The following is a 19747-nucleotide window of genomic DNA, read 5'->3' as shown; positions in this document are numbered from 1 at the left end:
GGACGTCCGTAGGATGGGCCTGTGCAAAGAAATTGTTCATCCAGGTGACATCCCACGTACATCCAAGTCGGACTTTCGGACGTCCCTCGGATGATCAGAAAGAGACGTATTCCATGCTAAAATATCCACCGGATGTCCAAAGAATAACCTTTTATGGATAACGGACATCCACGGGACATCCTTTTTTTTATCCTAACTGGAGCTCACCTGGACCGTACCGGTCAGGATGCTCCCTTCAAAATGCCTTTCCCTACGCATGCCAGAACGTTCGTTAGCCATATTTTCTCATGTTTTCCCACATTTATTTTTTAAAAATGTCTGTTCATCCAGTTTTCTGCAGTTGATGCAGGAACTAGTTATAGTGGCTTTAAAAGGGCATTGAAAAGAAAAAGCTTTTTTTTACGCAGCCTGATTACAATCTATACCCCAAGAAGCAATATCGAAGACATCAGACTCATTTGAGTTCTCCCGAAAATGGACTTAAATGTGTCTAAGTGCCAGTTTCGGGAAAACTCCAAATCAGTACCATCCAATTAATATCTTTCTTTTTTTTTGGGGGGGGGGGGGGGGAGATGGGAGGGAATGCATTATGTGGGATGCAAATTCTATAACTAAGCTGTTTTAAAGAAGGTTGTTTCTTTGCAGTGGCTTAAGAGAGACTAGCAAATGAGAAGGCCCAGGATACAACCGAGCTAAATTAACAAGCTGTGCAGGAAAAGTGGGCATAAAATTAACATGCTAACCATCTAAGCACATTTCACCATTTCGAGTCATATTATTTATGGACCTCTATTTGCACGGTTTCCCTCTAAACCAAAAAGGACTGGTTGCCACAGGCATGACAGGATGTACTCTTTCCAGAAATAGATGTGGGTATAGTGAGAAAATATATGGTTCACGAAACCTCCGACATGCACAGGAAAGGGCAATTCCAAGAGGAGCACCTTGATTTAGCAGCATCTTGGTCATTTTGAACGCTCGGGTAAAGGAAAAATATAATGAATTCTTAATCAAGAGCTTTCCTGAGAGGATTCACATGCAAGTTTAACAAGTTGCACGAAGTTACACATAAATGTTAAGTACATACTATGACGCAGTTAGAAAGAACATATCACTACTTTTTCGAGAGGCAACGTTTTATCACTTATGCTGTGTCCCAGTTAAGCCCTTTCGACCACATAAATCGTTTTGGTGACCTGGCTTTGCTTGTCATAGTAAAACAGAAAAAGTTGGCAAAGGCATGTTCACGCTAACTGTGCTGCACTCTCTAGATGATGCATAACAGCATGGTCACATCGTTTAACTCTAAAAAGATTTAATAAAATTAGAAAAAATAACGAGGAACATTATACTGTACAAACTTTGTACCTCTAAAGAACCATATGCTAAAAGTTAGGAGGAACAGATTTATTCACAAAAATTAAAAGCAACACTTTTTAAGTGTAACTAGACACCTAAACAACTTTATAAAAAAACACAGTAGGAACAGGCAGTTGATCACAATGATCATACTGCAACGATGTTAGCAGGGGTAAACATGCAGTCCTTGCGAGGTAGTCATGATTCGTGCGAAGGAAAACAGGGGATCGTCGATCACTCTGTCCTGGCACGTAATGCAGTGGCGGCTTACTCTTGTTATCGGATGCCCTTCTGCGCCTGGTTCGCAAAGCCTCTGAGAATTAAAAAAAATGTGCATAAATGGCCGCTTTTGTCCGGTGCTGCCAGTACAAAGCAGTTGACAATCGCCTGCACATGGATCGCGACCATACAACATACTCTATGCAGCTTCTTTGGTAACATCTTTTCCAAAAATAAACAATGCTATAGTTTGTAAAGAAAAAATGACAAGCAAGCCCCTTCAAAATTATTCCCTCCAACTGAACTTAGTCATGTTCAAAATATCACAGTATGAATAAACATGTAATACAAGCGTTACAACCTTGACATGCATTATGCCAAATGCACAGAAGTACACATTTCTTCACAAAAATTCAAACCAAATTTTTTTTTAAATGTAACACATGTCATCAAAGACCACTTCGAGAACAACACCTTATTCTGAAAGCACAGTGGATCGCAGTGGTTTTACTGCAACATTACCAAGGGTAGCTAACCCCTGCAGGGTACACCATGCTATATGCAGCCTCTTTGGTAACATCTTATCAAAAATAAACGACACTATAGCATGTTAAAAAAAATGGCAAGCAAACCCCTTCAAAAGCATTCACTTTGTCTAAACTTAGACATGTTCAAAATATCACAGTATGAATAAACAGTGCCATACAAGCATTACAACCTTGACGAATGTTATGCTAAGTGTAAGGAAGAACACATTTCTTCACAAAAATTCAAACCAAAAATCTTTAAATTTTCTATTAAAATGTATTTCACTTGTCATTAAAGACAACTTCAAAAACAACACCTCAGCTGGAATGCACAGTGGATCACAGTGGTTTTATTGCAACATTACCAAGGGTAGCTAACCACTGCAAGGTGCACCACACTATATGGAACTTCCTTAAAAAAAACTTTTTTGTGAAAAAAAGCACAGCAAAAACTTGTACACTAAAAAGTAAAAAAAAAGTCACTCCACCTGAAATCAGATGTGCGAAAAAATATTGCGGTGCAAATCCACAAGAGCACAGAAACAATGTTCACAGGCAGTGAACGGCAAGTATGAAAGAAAAAACAAATGCACGTACAAGAGGCCTGGCATAATGAACTTCAAAAGAAACTGCTGTGGTCTGATATATATAAAGTTTGCACGCGAAACCTCAGACGCACACAAAGGAAAGCTGTTTTGACCTCCTACTCCCCGCTGGCACTCTGCTCCTTGCTGATGAGTGTTCCAGCGTCGGAAGTTCTGCAAGGCCTCTCAATCCGACTCTCGAAATTCAAAGATAAAGGGGAGTACATTTTATCTCCTGGACAAAAAAAAAAGTACTGCCCAAATATAGTACAATAGTTAACCAGAAAGGAGTGCACAAAAAGAATAAAAATATGGTATGCATTATACGCCCTCACAAAAAGAAAAGTAAAAAGTGGCAGGTCAATAAACAAGAAACTGTGGCTGCTATACATTATTCAACTGAAAGCCAAAAAATAATTGCTAACAAGTACATTGTCGGCTTGTAGCGGTTAAGCAAGAGAACAATAAAAAAAGTATTGTTAAGCTAAACAGCACATGGAAGGGGTACCGGGTACCATAGTTAGCGCCTGTTTGTCTCCTTTCCTCTGTCCCGTCTGTTTAGCTGGGGTACACTAACAAATGAGATTCTGCAAAGCAATCCAAATTTGGGGTTTTATGGCCCAAATTTGAGCACTGAGAAATGCCATAGTGGCAGTCTCCTGATTTGTTTAACCACCGGGGGTTTTGTCGTCCCAAAGAAACACATCCTCTGGCGGGGAAATGAATGGCTCAGGCTGGGATGGGACGCATTAGCTACTGTTCCACAGAGGGGGCTGAAAAACCTTCAACTGCATTAAAGCAATACGGTTGTAGTAATCAATGGGATGAATTACCATAAAATTCCGAGCAAGCGCCCACACAAAATAAGGAGATAATTGCAAAAATTGGGGAATGGGCGCTCGTTAGGTCATCAATTTTTCCTACCGTAAAATACCGGGCAAGCGCCCACTCAAAATTTAAAGATAATTGCGAAAAAATAGAGGATGGGCGCTCGTCCGGTCATCAATTTTATATATCAATGTACTGTGCCTATTTTCTCAGATTTTTCAAATTTGGGTATGGGCGTTTAGTGTGGTATGGGCGGATGCGCGGTATTCTACGGTATGTGTTGTGGAAATCACTAGGTTTCTCTGCCTTATCTAAGCCCTAGCCACGTGCAGGCCATGGGGGGTCGTCGCCATCATAGCGACGGCTTCTCGGATGCGAGGATTCGAGGCCGTATTCCCCAAAAAAGACAGCTCTCCCCTTGCCCTCGTAAGGGGAAAGTGCCGCCGGCGCACCCTTGGGAGTGATTGTGGATGCGTCCCGTTTCCGGGCTAAACTTCTACCGGCCTCCCCAAGGCGCGTCCATTTCCCGAAAGGCTATATAAGCCGGCCCCAAACCTGGGCCGGGGGCTCTATTCGGCGGAAGCTCTTGCTCTATTGAGCTCGGTTTTTCTTTGTGAACTTCCAACTTCCCGTGAATCTGACTATTGCGGCAGCGCGGGAAACCGACCGGGTGATACTAGCCACTGAGCCAGCGTCCAGACTTTCACTGTCCTAGAGCGAAGCGTGTTGGCATACGAGTCAATAGACACGTTGAAAATGGGCTCACTGTGTTGGTGCAGTCTTTTGTCCACCGGAGGCAGTGAATGGACGGACCCGACCGTAGCCAAGAGGCAGTGAATGGATGGACCCGACCGTAGCCGCGCAAAGAGCGGACTATGACGTGGGTAGTTACCTTGATGAGGACTTTTTGCTAAAATAGCGAACCCACAGTGTGTACTGCGCATTCTTTTTCAGATGTTGCAAAATTTGGGGGTGGGTGCTTAGTATTTAGTGGGCAGATGCTCGGCATTTTACGGTATCATATTTATTTTGCACTGGCCTCATAAAAGCAACATTTTCAAAGCCCTATGGCTACACATGCATGAAAAGCATACCTTCATTTTGGTGCGCTTCAGGTGCTTTGCACCTTTGGCCCTTGGCCCTTTCAGGGGCGTGCCGAAGCCAAGACTTGATCGAGTCCTCGATGGCATCTTTACCTCCTGGCAACTTCTTTGCAGCATCTGAAACCAGATTAGTGCATAACCCTAACAACACTATACCCAAAAATGCTTGAAAAAAGAAAGGGGATCAGTGGTCGATCATGCTAGTGCAAAGCAGCTCGGAGCACATGGAGCAAACATTTGCTTGGCAGAACCCACGGATCCTGAGTCAAGTCCTTAGCCGTTCCCATTCCAATTAGGGTAAGAATCATACCAGCATGCGCTTGTGCAATTAACTACTGCTTGGTGCACTTAAAAAAAAACCAGCTTAGCAGTCATACTACAGTGCCGGAAACGCATCTTCACCTGGTGTGCTTATCGAGTCTTTATTTTTGGCTTTTCGTCTTCCGACTCGTGGCATCATACACCTTCGTGTTGTTGCCTGTTGCGACCCTGGTGGCGGCACAGCAGGAGCTGCGGCAAACGCCTGTTGCAGTTCGCTCAGCAGACAGTCAGCTGACAAAAACTACCTAGACACGGTTCGAAACGTCGCAACAGCAGAAATCCTTACATCCATTGGTGTTCTGGTATTTCCACCACCAACTGCCAGAATGGTGACAATTGACAGCATGAAGTGCTTGCTTTGCAGTTGTCACTTCTTACCACTCACCAGTCAGAGACGCGTCCCGGGCGCCATAGTCATACTGCACTGGCTACATTGCTCATCCATAACACAAGCCAGCGTTGCCATACACTGCAAGACCGATTTTATGCTGTCTAGTGTAACTTGCTTCTGCTTGAAAATGTGCATCTTACAAAAGAATGACAGGCCACACGAGTTATTAAAGATGGGCAAAGTATCTAAAGATTCAATGTACAGAATTATGCAAGACATAAACCAGGTCCATTTCATGCTAACCTGGTAAAAAGACAAAATTACTCAAGTGAGGGAAGAGCAGTGCGAGGGATTTTTGTTGTTGTCTGTTTCTCAGAGGGGTCCAACTCAAGAGAAAATGTCTTCCCAGGCACTGTGACTGACTCGAAAGGCCCATATCTTTTGCCATTGGCCTAGTAAGTAGCATAAAAGGTGGTAAACATTCAGCAATGATTGCTTCAATGTCTGATATGAAAATAGCTAAAAAATGTTTTCACATTCACAGGAAAGCTGGTAAACAATACAAACGTGGCTTTTTTCTTGCTGTCAAAATAAGTAAGCTACTATTTACATGGAAGATGGACAAATATTTAAAAAAATTGATTTTTGAGCTTTTTAGAAGTGATGTCGTACATCTAAGAGTAAACCTTTAGATTAGTTTTGTTTGACGTCGAAATAGTTACTTTCTCAAGTTTCTGGCTTACCAGTAATTGCAGTGGCAGTCTTTAAAACTGAAAAGTTGAGTTTTCCCTTTCTTCCGATCCACGAGAACTGTGCAGCTAGCTCATCAGTTAGCAGATACGTCAGCATCCGCTTCGTGGCCTTGCTTGCAGTCTTGCCCCCGAGTTGCTTGAGCTCATGAACCTGCATAAAAAGACAGCATGGGATATTTGGAGTGAATATAACTTAATTCAGGAAAGCATGGCATAACCCAGGCATGATTATGTGAAAAAAAAATATTTGTGGTAAAATGTCTTGAATGCAACTAGTGCAGTGTTGGCCACGCAAATACAACACTACTGACGGAGCTCTTCACTGCACCGCATGTTGCATATTTGCGTCTCCAGTTCGTTGCTCGCTTTCTCGCGGCAGAAATGGGAACTGCTCTAGCGAGGGTCACCCGGCTTCTTTCTTCAGCAGCCACTGCAGAACTGCGCGTCATTGCTGATCATTTCGCTCTGGCATCTTTTGCTTTTAATTAAGCGCCCCCATTTTTACCTCACTTGACTGGGTGGTCAGCTGCTTAATAGAAACCGAACAACAGCTGCATACCCATCAAAACATTTCTCTACGTACAATGTCTAATGAACTTTTCAGGGGATTATGTCATGTGGTTTTCAATATCATGCAAAAGACAACTGAAGTGTTCTCTTAAACTGATATTAGGCCAAGTTACCCTTTAAACAGCCACACAGCTGTATAGCAGTATTAAAGTAAAATACTTACAAGACGTAGAGCCTTCTCTTCATCCAACTCTTTCTCAAAGGCCAGGAGGTCAGGTAGTGTGTTGAACGCTTGTTCAACGAGGGATGGGTGTGCAATAACTGCATGGACTGGAAGGATTGCGCAGAGCTTGTTGAGCATCTCGCCATGCTGCTGCAGCGTGAAGCGCATGATGTTTAACAGCCGCAGGACGTGCTGCTTGAATGCTTGTGGTATGAAAAAGGAAAGCAATTGAAAATATATTTTACACGAGGATAGATAGTTTACACTTGCATTTTTATTGGGCATGGCATAATTCCCTCAATGAAACTACATAGTTACTCCATTGTTTAACTTAAAAAAATTGAGCAACAAATCCAAAGGGCAAAAATGACGAGGTCCATATAATCTTGAATGACGCTTCAAATTAATTGCTTGGGGAAAAAGTAGAAAAGAGTATAGTTAGAAACACAACCTTGTGATCTTCCATGCCCAATACATTTCTGTGCACTCAGGCTTCACCACTTTTGAAGGCTTAGATAGCTCACGTTATCCCTTTCACTGGAAGCACTGCTGTCCTTATCCGTAACTCTTTATGGCAACCAGATATACCAAAAAACAATATTTGGTTAGAAAAAGAAATTAAGATGCAGAAGAAAACAGGAATACAAAAAAGAGGCACAGCATACATTGGTTAGAAAAAGAAATTAAGATGCAGAAGAAAACAGGAATACAAAAAAGAGGCACAGCATACAAGACCAAACATGCCAGCACAATAAGCTTGCCAGATGTCAGCATCATTTATTTCTTGGTCCTGCTTTTTTTTTACACTACACCCCAAATCTAGAACTTAATGAAATTTTACCAGAAAGAATGTGTCAAATATTTACCCTGATCTTGTGGATCCTGTAGCTCGCTTGCTTGAAGCCCTACAAGTACACAGGCTTTAGATGTGCTATTTAAGACTACTAAATGTCCTCTAGACAGCTTTCTGATACTCCTAAAAAGAGATACCAAGAGACTATTAGCATTTGCATGCCCTTACTGTTCGTGAATTGAAGAGTTCATAAAATTTAAGGGGAAGCAAAATTTTTGGTCTTTTAACATACACATTCCTGGCACCTGGGATTTGCAAAATTTAGTCGCTGCCAATATGCTCCCTGCAACCAACTGGGGACGCAAAAAAAAAGGTTGTACTATTATTTATCTTGATATTGATAATATATCTCACAAGGTCTCAGAACTAGTCAACAAGCCATGATCATGTCCAGACATTATCTTGAGGAGATCTCCCCTAGCATGCCTCATCTAATGCAATTTAATGTTTGATTGATGCAAGGCTGTAGTGCAACAAGTTTACTGCCCAAGTAAAAAGCATATATATGATTAAATTTTCTGTATTAATATTCGCAACTCCAACGGCTCACATTTAATCCCCATTTCTCTGTTACCCGTTTTAGTTGCCATGCTGCGCCAGTTTTTGCAGCACAGTTGAAAAGGCACGAACAACCTGTTGCTATCCTTCATGTCTTTTCCGCTGGGTGACGTTGAAGCCTCTGGAGTTGCGAATAGATGATTAAACAATACAACCTTCAACAGGTGAACTGGATTCCTGCAAGCTCCTTATGTCTGTAAGTGAAAGGGAAAAAAGCAGTCAATTCCAGGAAACCCGTTTCTAAGCTACAAGGCATGAGATTGCTAAAAATATGAAACAACATAATTCATTGAGGTTGTTCGATAGGAGGTTGAAAATATGTACCCTGTGTACAGTAAACTTCCTTTGGTATGAGACAGCTTAATTCTTGATTACAGCATATTACATTTTTATGAGCAAAATTCCTCATCTTAGCTAGACACCGGTACATAGCGATGGACATTTTAGTATAAGAGAGCTTTTGTAGAAAAAGAAGTCAAGACTAGCAGCACCAATGCTTGTTCATGTTTGCGAGTGTCCATACGCATACCTCATGACAACACGGACCCGCGGTGTTCAATAGAACACAACATATAGCTATGATTCCTAATTGGACTATCGCTGTGTATGAAATGACAGCAATAGCATAAGTTTTCCCTAGGTAAAATTTTTGATAAATTTCATTATTACTATACCATTATAAAAATGCTTACCTGTGTCTAAAATGCTGCCGTTCTCGGAGGAATCCGAGGGCGCTTGCGAGTGGCTGCTACCTGCACAGCATACAAAAATAGCTGAAGGTAATCACTTGTTCGATCCGGTACATATCTGAATTTTAACAAAGAAAACCTTATAACATTTCTTCCTACGCTAGAAATGTGTTTGTGGATAAACTCAATTGCAGCACATATAATAAGTGCCTTAATTTACTTTCAAAAAATTGTTTTTTTTTTTGTTTTAGGAATTTACCTTGCACACAAATCTCAGGAGCAAAATTGCCGACGTCGTCCGGCACACTGGAGCCTGAAGGATACCAAAAGCAGAACAGAAATATTTAGAAAGCGGCAGCTTAACTGAAGTTTAAGTACCAACTTCGGTTCATACACGACAAACCTATGGGAGTGTCAACAAATCATAATGGGTACCGGAGCTGGAAGAAAGAACTTGAAAAAGAACCTCCTGAAGCCTCGCACTTGGAATTATAGTAAAGACTACTACTGCCAAGCCACTGGCCAGAAGCAGTGGTGCAGTGTGGAGCATCACCGTGATGCCTCGATATGAGCCACATGTAAGCCAAACATGAGGAAGCTCACTTACTTTGTCTTCCTGCAGAACTGCTTCCCTCCTTTGATGCAGCAGTGAACAGGCCTGGGAAAGAAGTGTTCGACACTGCATTGGTTGCAACAAGTTTTTCAGGGCTGTCTTATGTAACACGAGACAGGATGCAATTTTCAGCAAATCACCTTGAGGAAAATCTGCCGGTACTGCGGGCACTTTTCGGGGGGCTGCTTTTGTTGGCTTGTGTCGCACTGATTCCTCGTCGGACTGCGACCACTGGGGCGGTGGCCTCCGCTTCCTCTTGCCTTGCGGCCTTTCTGAGTCGCTGCTTAGTTCCGATGTGTATTGGCTACGCTCCAGCTTCTTCCGTGCCTGCTCGTATGTTGCTGAAAGGACAAGCATCCGTAGTGTCAGCTTTCTTGCACCACATCACATTATAAAATTGCCCATACCGAATAACCACTTCACCACGACAGCAAATCGTTTCCACGACGCATCTGGTGGCACTGCTTTTTTCACCATCACAATTATCTTGTCCCCTTTGGCCTGGTCAGGCCATGCACAATGTTCGCCCTGAATCCAGAGCGCAGGCACAACTTCAACCTGCTTTAGACGAAGGAACTCCACAATGGCATAGGCCATCTGAAAGAAAAAAAAAAAAGCAGAGAGATTGTTTATTACCAACAGCTGAACACACCTTCCCAATAAGTAAGGGAACAAATAGTATGAAAACGTGGTAAAAAAACATATTACATGCATAGAGTGTCTCAAGATACCGGATAATGCACTAAAGTCAACTGGAAAAATCTAACCTGCATGCAGCAAGCTCCTATTTTACATGAAATGTGCATTTTGTAGGTACTTTTACCTTGTGAACGTTCAAGGTGTAGCTCAGTTCCAGTGCAGAGTAAGAACATGCTTTAAATTTAAAAAATATGCCCGTCATAGAAGACTCGGTTTACCATCGGCAAAAGCTGTCAGCTGCATTGGATTACACAAAAACAGAGCCAAGTCTAACGTTTCACAGGAATGGAGCTACGACTTGAGATTTCACAAGGTAAAATGCACCTATAAAATACACCCCTTGTGAAAATGGGAATTTGTTACGTGCAGGCGGCGATTTTTCCTGTTGATTTTAGTGCGTTATACGGTAACTTGAGACATCCTATAGTTATTTTGAATAGGAGCCAACGATGAACCTCATTAAGACGTGCACATACCTAAGTGCGTAGAACAGATGGGTTTTGCAGCTTCTATGTACACTCGAACGCAACATCTACTTGGCAACAGGGCATCAAACTGTGTGCAGTTCTGGCAAAGCCACAAATTTGCTGTCCCAGGGCAGCTTCACCATTTTCCGCACATTACGTAAAGGCCATGGCTTTGGCGTTGAGAGGCGTGCAACAATGAAGATGCCAAGCCTGGAAGACTCGAAGGGTGCAGGGTACAGGTCTTCCTTCACAAGAAACTCTTGGCCAATAATGCAAGGCTCATTTGAGCCCCTCATGTGGGCTATGTTTCTCGCAATAACAATGTGGCCATCTTGCATGAAGCAGTTGTCCCGTTCCTTTAGAGCAATGGTGAAGTTCCGACACTTCAGCATCTGGTACTCTGGCGGACAACATTCAGGCAACAAGAGCCCTCCACAGTGTTGGCGACTGAGCTTGAAAGGTTTGCCGCCATCAGAAGGCTGTCTGTGATCCTTTGATCGTGCCTCTACCATCCGATTGCACAACTGCTCTAAGGGCTTCCCATGCTTCCGGAGCTGCTTCTTCAGCACTTGCATGTGGCTTTCAAAAGGAAAAGCACTGAAAGAGTCTAGCTCCCCATGCCTTTGAACATCGGAGGCAAGATGTATAAGGCAATGTATGTTGAAAGAGGCATTGTGATTACCATACAGCTCACAAAACTCTGACACAAAACACCTCAGGAGTTCACCAGCATAGCCGGCATGCTGACGACACAGCTGTTGGTTTGCCAGTATGGAGAGTGAAGCATGGAGGAGAAGAAAATGCTCATACAGCTGAACTGGCAAGCAGGACTTCAAAAGCAACGGACCCGTGTAGAAGAGGAGAAGCCTGAACTCAACTGCCTTCCAGCGGTCGATTTCATCAAGTCCTCGTGACCTGCGTGGGAATTCGCAGGGAATGCAAGGACGCAGAAGCTCACTGTACTCGTTGAAAGTGTGTCGCTGCAATGGCCCCAAACGAACAGCCAGTGGCCCCGAAGTCCACAAGGAAAGGAGCTTCTTCACGACCCCGAGCAGTACGAGATGCATGTAGTCCAAAGGCAGGTCATGCACAATGTCAATAGGCAAATCCAACAAAATGGATTCCCCTTTGTGGTGCTCCGAGTCGTCTTGTTGTCTAAAGCTCAAGTCAGTACGCAATGGGCAATCCATGTCAAGAAAGACAACTCTACCTTGCAAGTAGGAGCCTTCGACTGTACACTTTGGACAGCCACTGTAACCTCCATGACCCTTTGTCATAGTTATGAATGCTCGTGCAGGAGCATCACAAATAATAGCCTCCAACTTGACTTGAATGACACTGTCATTGATAGTCAGGCCGTGCAAAAGCAAGGTCTGCAGCTCCTCAACGAAAGCCCTCAAGAAGTCGTTTGAGGATGTTGGCTTCGAATTCCCAGCAAAGGCACCAACAACAAATGGTGCTTCATTGCAACCGGAAACCATGCACTGAATAGGCCACAGTTGCGTTTTCGAGCTTTTTGACAATGGCAAGCCATCTATGTTGAATGTGAGGGAAAGGAAAGCTGGCAGCCGTTCCACATTACGCAATGAGTGTTGCAGCCCAGCAGCAAGTCCAAAATGGCAGTAATTCCCTGGCGCCATAGGTGTGAAGGGGAACTGCTCGTGTGGTTTGCGAGGAGTCTGCAGGAGTGTGCGTCCATCTTTCGGTAGGTCTGACATCCCTTCCCGTCTCCTTAATATCTTGAGGAGAGCCGTCAGTGGCCTTCTTTTAATCCCACTCTCTACAGCCCAATCCCGCAAGGAATCCTGGAATTCGCAGAGCGCGTTTGTGCCTTCTCCAGCACTATCCCCGTTGCCTTCGGAATCATCTAAACCTGGCGGGCCGCCTTCAGCTAACTCGGCAAACGAACGGCCTTGGTCGTAACCTGCCCCTTCGCGTTTGGGGTCTTGGCGGTAGAGATGATATGCGGGCGAGTCAGCACTCGAGGCACCATCGACGGGAACACTTCGCCCAATCGGGGATTCGCGGGCATGTTCAGCAGCGGCGGGCGTGCTACGTTGCTCGAGACGACGTTCACTGGGGTTGCACTCGGCCTCCTGTATGTCCTTGCTGGCATGCTCAAAAAGCGCTAAAGTTCTTCTTGTTTCTCGGGAGGCTTTCTCGCAGGCGTATGCCGGCCGTGATCCAGGCATGGCGGCACAGTACTCACAGTCAACGCGGGCTACTACGCTACGACATGCCTCAGTGCACAATGGCGGTATAGCCGGATTCGTACGTAAATAGGATACATATCGGACGAGATGAATACAATGAGGTACTCACCTTATTTCCGAGACGACGAACCAGAAGTAGAAAACCCGCCAAAACGTTCGCGCGCGCACGAGCTGCAGAGGAGCCGGAAAACAGGATTGATGACGATGGCGATCTAGCAGCATGGAGATCTAGCAGCCTCTCCAGCAAATAACTCCAAAAACAAAACAAAAATACACGGGATGAAAACACGACGCATCACTATTAAATTAATAAGTGACAAAATTTGGCCAATATTTTGTGTAACAAAATTGTCATTATAAAAGTACACAATAAAACTACTAAAAGCACGAGCCGCCTTCGAAGCCGGAGCTAAAGTCATTGAATCTGACCGGGTCAAGAATCACTAAATATTCCCAAAGTACGATAATCAAAGGCTACCAATAAAACTGAACTCGTTACGCACGGTCCCATAATTTGACGGTTAACCGCGCGCCTATGGCCTAAACGCCTGCAACAGACCTCGTTGGCAACAGAGTACCGAAACGACCGAAACCAACGTTATTAGACCAACTGCCAAGCTTTGTTTCAGAACCGAGTCGCGGCGCAGCAGTCGCGCTCCATCCCATCGTCCAATATGGCGCTCGTCTGCCCTGTGCGGTGGAAGCGAAGCGCGTATCGTGCAGCGTTCGTTCTCGTACGAGCTGTTCAATCCACTTTCCTGGTATGTGGCCACACTAAATTGCTTTTTTTTTTTCTTCTTTTTTTTTTATGCATATATAAAAGGTTGTTCCGAGCGGTGCGTGACTTGCTTCTCGCTGTCTTGTTTCTCTCTCGCCTCGAAACAATAAGTCGAGTTACAAATTACAAAACTTCTCGAATGCACAATAAAAGCTGTGACTACATCTCGGTGGCGCTGCGCTCCCATCTCGGATCTAGTTTAGGGTAGGAAAATCTGAAAGCCGAAGGTAAAGCTATGGGAGGCAGCTTCAACACCTGAGACTGCATGCTGCGAGCGCAGAGGCTCACCAGCTTGCCTGCAGCACACTCGCTGTTTTTTCACTAGTTTTGGAAACTTGGGGCCTTTCCAGTTGCTCAGTGCTGTTCTAGCTTTTGGAATGCACTATATAGACCCGCTAATGGAAGTAATATATGTTGTGTTACATTGGACGTCCAGAGGATATCATGCCCGGGATCTATCGGGCAAATCCCAAAGCGGACATCGAGAGGACATCCACAGGAGCAGAGAAAATGGACGTTCTTTATAACCTGAAATACACCTCCCACGTTGGTCCCTTGGACGTCCCGTTTCGGTCGTTGGGGTCATGGACGTTCGGATCTAAACCGGATGTCCCTCGGATATTCGTGGTCCAATGGGATCATCCTAGCATCTTCTTGGACTCTGTCCTTGATCACTGCAGCATTATGGCACGATTGTTGCCCAAGGCTTTTAGAACCGGGCCGATGATCAGGAGAAAGCCAGAGTCCTTAGCGAGGCGAAATGGCCGTCCGTTCTTTGTCACTAGCTCGACGCAGCCCCTCAATATAGTTTCCTCGGTCATGTCAAGTGATAGCGACTGTGACGTTTTCGGTCAGGGCATGTTTCGTATATCCACTTGCCTCACCTCTGCTGCCGTGGACTCTTCGTGACTGTAGCCGAGCGCTTCGAGGACGCAGCTTTATTAGCTGCTTCCTCCGTTAGTAGCTGCTCATGTTAACTTTTGTGGTGCCGCTGCACGTGGCGTTCCAAGTTTGAACCATGACCTCCAGAAAGAGCCTGCCGGCAGTTTCCGATTTGGCACACTGACCGGTTGGAGGCGATGTCCATAGATGAAGAATCCTTTAACAGGATTCGCTCGGTTGCTCCCTATTGCACTTATGGTTTCGTTCAAGAGCCAGAGGGTATCACACACGATGAACTAAAGGCCGCGTCAGAGACCGACGACTGAAATACAAGGCAAAGATACGTCACACGGGTGATAGCGGAACTAGCGCAAATGAAGAAGTGAGGGGGAGTTGAAGCGGCCTCTTAAGGGCCGAACCAGCTGAACCGTCGAGCCGAGGGCCTCGCAGAAAAGCAAGTAAGAAAGAACACTGGTACAGTCTCACCCTAAGGTAGACTGCAGCGGACGCTAGTATATCCAGTGTTAAGAGGCTATATTCCCGGACAAGCAGAGACGCGCGGTACGTGAAACCATTGTGTACGATCAAGGCGCTGAATTCTGAGGATGGCTTGTAGGATTGACCTCGGTTCATTTTAGGTTGAAGCTGAGCATAAGCAACGAGCGTCGTCAGGTCTCCGAACGCGCCTGAGCATAGCCTCCAATATACTGACAAAGCCTAGCAGATCACCACGAAAAGCGGCCGCCGAAATGGAAAAGGTGGAGCGGAAGACAACGGAGGAGAGGAGAGCCACGTGACTGGCGCGCTACTGTGGCGAGACGACGAAGCACACTTCTCCCGAGCTAACAAGTGGGTTTCGGGTTCTCGCCGCTGCAAAAGCTGTGCGCTGACGTCCAGGAGAAAAAGGAGAAAAGGTTTATTTGTTTTAGGGCGACTGTTGAGCGCGCAGTATAGGGAGCTTATTCCCACCTGGTGGATTGGAGTACATGGACCCCGGCGAACTGCTCAGCCCGTTGGGTGACCCTGTCCTGAAGGACCGGGTCCGAGCTGAGCAGCGTGGCCTCCCACTGCCCCAGGGTAGCAATGCCAGGCCCGTCGGACCAATGGTCCTTCGGGCAGTTCTAAATGATATGGTTTAGGTCTGCCCTCCCATGGCATAGCGCACAAAAGGGGGTGAAGGGGCCTGGGCGTATATGGGAGTACAGGACTGGATTGGGGTATGAGTTGGTCTGGAGCTGTCGCCCCATAGTGGCCTGAGTTCGAGGTAGGGAAGAGTGAGGGAAAGGTAGATGCGCCGCCTTAGTCGATGATGGTTAGTGATCTTGTGAAAAGTGATCAATCGGTCCCGGGCCGACGAAACTGCATCCCAGGAGGTGCGGAGTCCCCAGCCGGGTTGGTGAGCCCTCGGGCGGAAGTGTGGGCGGCCTCGTTGCCAGGAAGGGAGGAGTGCGCACGGGTCCTGATGAGGTGGACGGAATGGTGAGAAGGCGTAGGGTGTGGGGGGGAACTCGCCCCTTCATGAAATTACGGATAGCTGTTTTGGAATTGCTAACGATTGTGGTGGCGGAGGTGTCGGTCATCGCCAGAGCGATGGCTAACTCTTCCGCCTCTTCTGAAAGTGTAGTGTAAAGAGTTGCGGAGATCACAAGGGGGCCTGCATTGTTAACCGCCAAGAGGGCAAACGCCTCTCGGCGGGTGTATTCGGCGGCGGCTTCGTAGGTCACGTCCTCTCGGCCGCCGAGGCGCTAATGGAGGGCCTCGTTGCGCTTAAGGCGCCTCTGTTCGTGAAATTGAGGGTGCATGTTTCGTGGGATAGGAAAAACCTGGAGTGATTGGCGGACATCGAGGGGTAGGGAGCATTTGTCAGATGGGTTGGGTGGGAAGTTAATCTGCAGTGACGTGAGGATGTGTCGGCCCACCTGAGTATCAGATAGCCGTTCGTATTGTGCAGTGAGATGGGCCTCAGCTAATTCTTCAGCCGTGTTATGGACTCATAATTTAAGGAGTCTATCGGTGGAGGTAGAGGGTGCGAGGCTGAGGGACGCCTTGTAGGTTTTTCTAAAGAGCGTGTTAACTTTGTTGAGTTCTGCTCGTTGTAGGAAAACGTAGGCTGTGGAGAAGACTAGACGGCTGATCACAAAGGGTTCGACCAGCCGAAGCATCTTCTGCTCCTTGAGGCCATGATGTCGTGAGGAGATTCGATGAATGAGTAGAAGCGTTTGATTTATGCTTATTTGTCGTTTTTGTAATGCTTGCGCATTCTTCCGTTGTTTTGGATTAAGAGGCCCAGAACTCGTATAGTAGGAACTTCAGGGATCAAATGGTTGTTTACTAGTAACGTGATTTCGGGAGGGGTCGTGGCCACTCTGCTGGAAGCAGTAGGAGGATGTCAGACTTTTGTAGAGAGCAAGATAAGTTGGCCGCTCCCGTGTGTACTGCTATGCTGTCCACGGCGGACTGTTGGGTTGCCTCGATGTGTCCATCGCTGCTACCTCCCACCCACAGCGTGATATCGTCTGCGTAGAGACTATAATGAAGTCCCGAAAGGGTGTTTAGTGTTGCCGGAAGGGGTAAAAAGGCTAAGTTGAAAAGGAAGGGGGAAAGTACGGAGCCTTTGGGGTACCGAAGCTTCCCAGTTGTATGGGATCGGAGGTGAGGAACCCTAGTGTGATGGCTGCCTGCCTGTGAGTTAAGAAAGCCTCGATGCACCCGTACGTGCGGGTGCCTGGGCTAATGGCGTCACGGCCTAGGATGGCTCGGGTGTCGCGAGAGGTAGTGGGTTGTAGGATTCGATGCTTAAGTTGTAGCGCCCCATACTGAACTGAGAGGCCGGCTCGAAAGCCCACCATCTGCGGAGGGAGAAGATGGTTGTCGTCTTCACGAACGCCACGAGGCGATTCAGGGTGACGTGTACCATCACCTTCTTCACGCAAGACGTGAGCGAGATTGGCCGGAGGTTTTCTAAGGCGAGAATCTTGCCCGGCTTCAGGATAAAGATATTTTCTGCAGTTTTTCAGGCGGGGGGAAGATTGCCTGTTCCTCAGCACTCATTCATGTATTTCGTGAGAGCTTCTATGAATGGGTCATCCAGGTTGCGAAGGGGATTGTTAGTCATTTGGTTGGGGCCCGGCGCCGAGTTGATGTGGAGCTGAAGCAGAGCCGCACAAACCTCGGGGACCGTAATGTCCGAATCCAAGAGGGGGTTACTGGACCCTGCATATGGTGGGGAGGGGGGGGGGTTGTTGCCGGGGGAGAAATTGTCCCCGGTATGTGCTGGGCTAGGAGAGGTCAGAGGGTTTCTCGGAGATCTTTTGGTGTTGCTGCTGCTTGAATTGTTTCAAAACAAATACCTCCGACTTGCGTAACAATACCAACAATTTATTGCTGGTAGCTAGTCAGGTGTTCCCAGGCCGCACTGATGATGTCTCCCGCATAGGAGACGAAACGTCTGATAAATTGTTGGTATTGTTATGCAAGTCGGAGGTATTTGTTTTTAATCATGAATCCCGGATTTTGAAACATTTTTTGCTTGAATTGGGTTTGTTCCCCGCTTGAATATGCTTATACCGTAAAGTATGTGGGAGTGTTTTTTATTCGGCTATGACATAGAATAAACATTTATCGTACGTTGCAAGGGCAATAGGTCCTATGTCAAATGTAGAGCGCCTTCTAGTAGCGCGCCGAGAACTACGTCCGCCATCTTGTTAATGGCGAGAAAACGAAACAAGTGACCCGACCGGCAAAGACTCTATGTAAACAAGCGACCGCGATTTACCGACGGCCCACGCCTTAGAGGGAGGCCGAGGGGAGGAGGGGCGGAGGTGGGGGGGAGAAAATGTTTCTTTGTATCTTTTTTTGTAGGTTTGTCAGACTAGCGAGGGCCAGCATGCCGCCTGATCAACCATTTTCTCATATTTGTTTGAAGTCCTCTTCCATCGTCTTCAACTGAGCATTAGGGAAACGTCGTTCGCTGTGGTGGCATTACCGGAACTTTGTTCAGTGGCTGACAGTTTTAAATGTGAGTGCTATTATATTATCACAAACTTAACGTTGACAATTCATGCTATGTGACTGGCTCTGAGTTCCTCCGACCGGGTCATTTTGCATAAAGTTCTGTTTGCGAAAAAAAGTCAAAGTGACAAGACAAAGCATAGCCCCGAGACCTTTAGAACCGCGTTTTTCCGCCAGCTCCCGAAGCGCTGTCAAGATGTAGTCACATTTCACTATACGAGAGAAATGTTTTAGCCCGTAGAACTATTAATGTATAAATTTAGCCCGTAGACCTATTAACGAGTATAGAACTATCCATGTAGAACACGGTGGGTGGCTTCCCCGTAAGGCAAGGCCGACAGCACGTCTGTCAGTATGTGAGCCTTTGGCTAACCTAAGCGAACGTTTTGGGGTGCAAGTTGAGAGTGGCCGAGCTGGCCGGTGAGCCGCTCGGCCAGCGCGCAATCTTCAGAGCCATACACGTGCGCGTTCTTCGCTTCGCAAAGCGAGCAAAGCACGCGCTATGCGCACGAACATTAAAGATGGCACCGGCCAGAAGCTCATTACGCCTTCTTCTGGTAGAGTTTAAAATACTGCACAGCTGCGTGTGCAAAAAACAGTAAAAATGGAAAGCAATCGCCTATATATAGTTCACTTAAGAACAGCATTATGCAAGTAATAGACTTGCCAAATTAACGGTGTCTTTTGCGCACGTCAATGTGCAGGGTCTTCATATCTGCCTGAAGAGGGAGTAGTTTTGGCATGGGTGTAGTGCAAGTATCTCGTGTTCAGAAAAGGCTGCAGGAAGTGCTCCGTCAATATTCAGAAGTCGAGTTAAGGAACCGGTTCGAACAGGTCCGCACTTATTAAAACCGGCAACCGGGGTGATATTATGTGCTCTAATCTAAACCGGAACCGAACCGGAACAAAATACAATGCTACTGAACCCAAAATCGAACCGAACCAAAATAATGACCGGTTCGACAGCCCGGTTTGAACGAACCCTGCAGAAAAGGACAGACGCCCTATAAAGAACGCTACCTTGCTCCGTACCGAGTCGATATTATATCAGAAGCAGTAGAAAAATAAACTGGAGTGCTTATATATACTTAGGAAAACAAAGAAATCCTTCAGTATGGTACAGACAAAAGTATGTATTAATGGTATGAGCAGAGATACCTCAATTAATAAAAGCAAAATATTGCAAAACTACGGAAGCTTCGAATTATTAAACAGGTTACTTAATTA

The 19747-nt window shown here is 45.9% G+C and overlaps 1 protein-coding gene across 1 annotated transcript; it reads right to left on the bottom strand.

Annotated features, from left to right (window-relative positions):
• Positions 1-1399: 1399 nt before the first annotated feature.
• LOC121833531 lies at positions 1400-14246 on the bottom strand. The gene is made up of 12 exons (XM_042286927.1): positions 14156-14246; positions 12959-13020; positions 9878-10067; positions 9611-9811; positions 9465-9515; positions 8861-8920; positions 8324-8362; positions 7624-7662; positions 6758-6960; positions 6016-6175; positions 4612-4737; positions 1400-2886 (listed from the first exon to the last, which is right to left on the bottom strand). Exons 1-12 carry the CDS (start codon positions 14211-14213, stop codon positions 2876-2878), a joined length of 1200 nt encoding a protein of 399 aa, XP_042142861.1. The 5' UTR covers positions 14214-14246; the 3' UTR covers positions 1400-2875.
• Positions 14247-19747: the final 5501 nt, after the last annotated feature.

Source organism: Ixodes scapularis, unplaced genomic scaffold (genome assembly GCF_016920785.2).
Source record: "Ixodes scapularis isolate PalLabHiFi unplaced genomic scaffold, ASM1692078v2 PGA_scaffold8__174_contigs__length_109621045, whole genome shotgun sequence".
Lineage (NCBI taxonomy): Eukaryota > Metazoa > Arthropoda > Arachnida > Ixodida > Ixodidae > Ixodes > Ixodes scapularis.
Note: the sequence above shows the minus strand (reverse complement) of the source record. Positions and strands in the feature narration are given on the sequence as shown.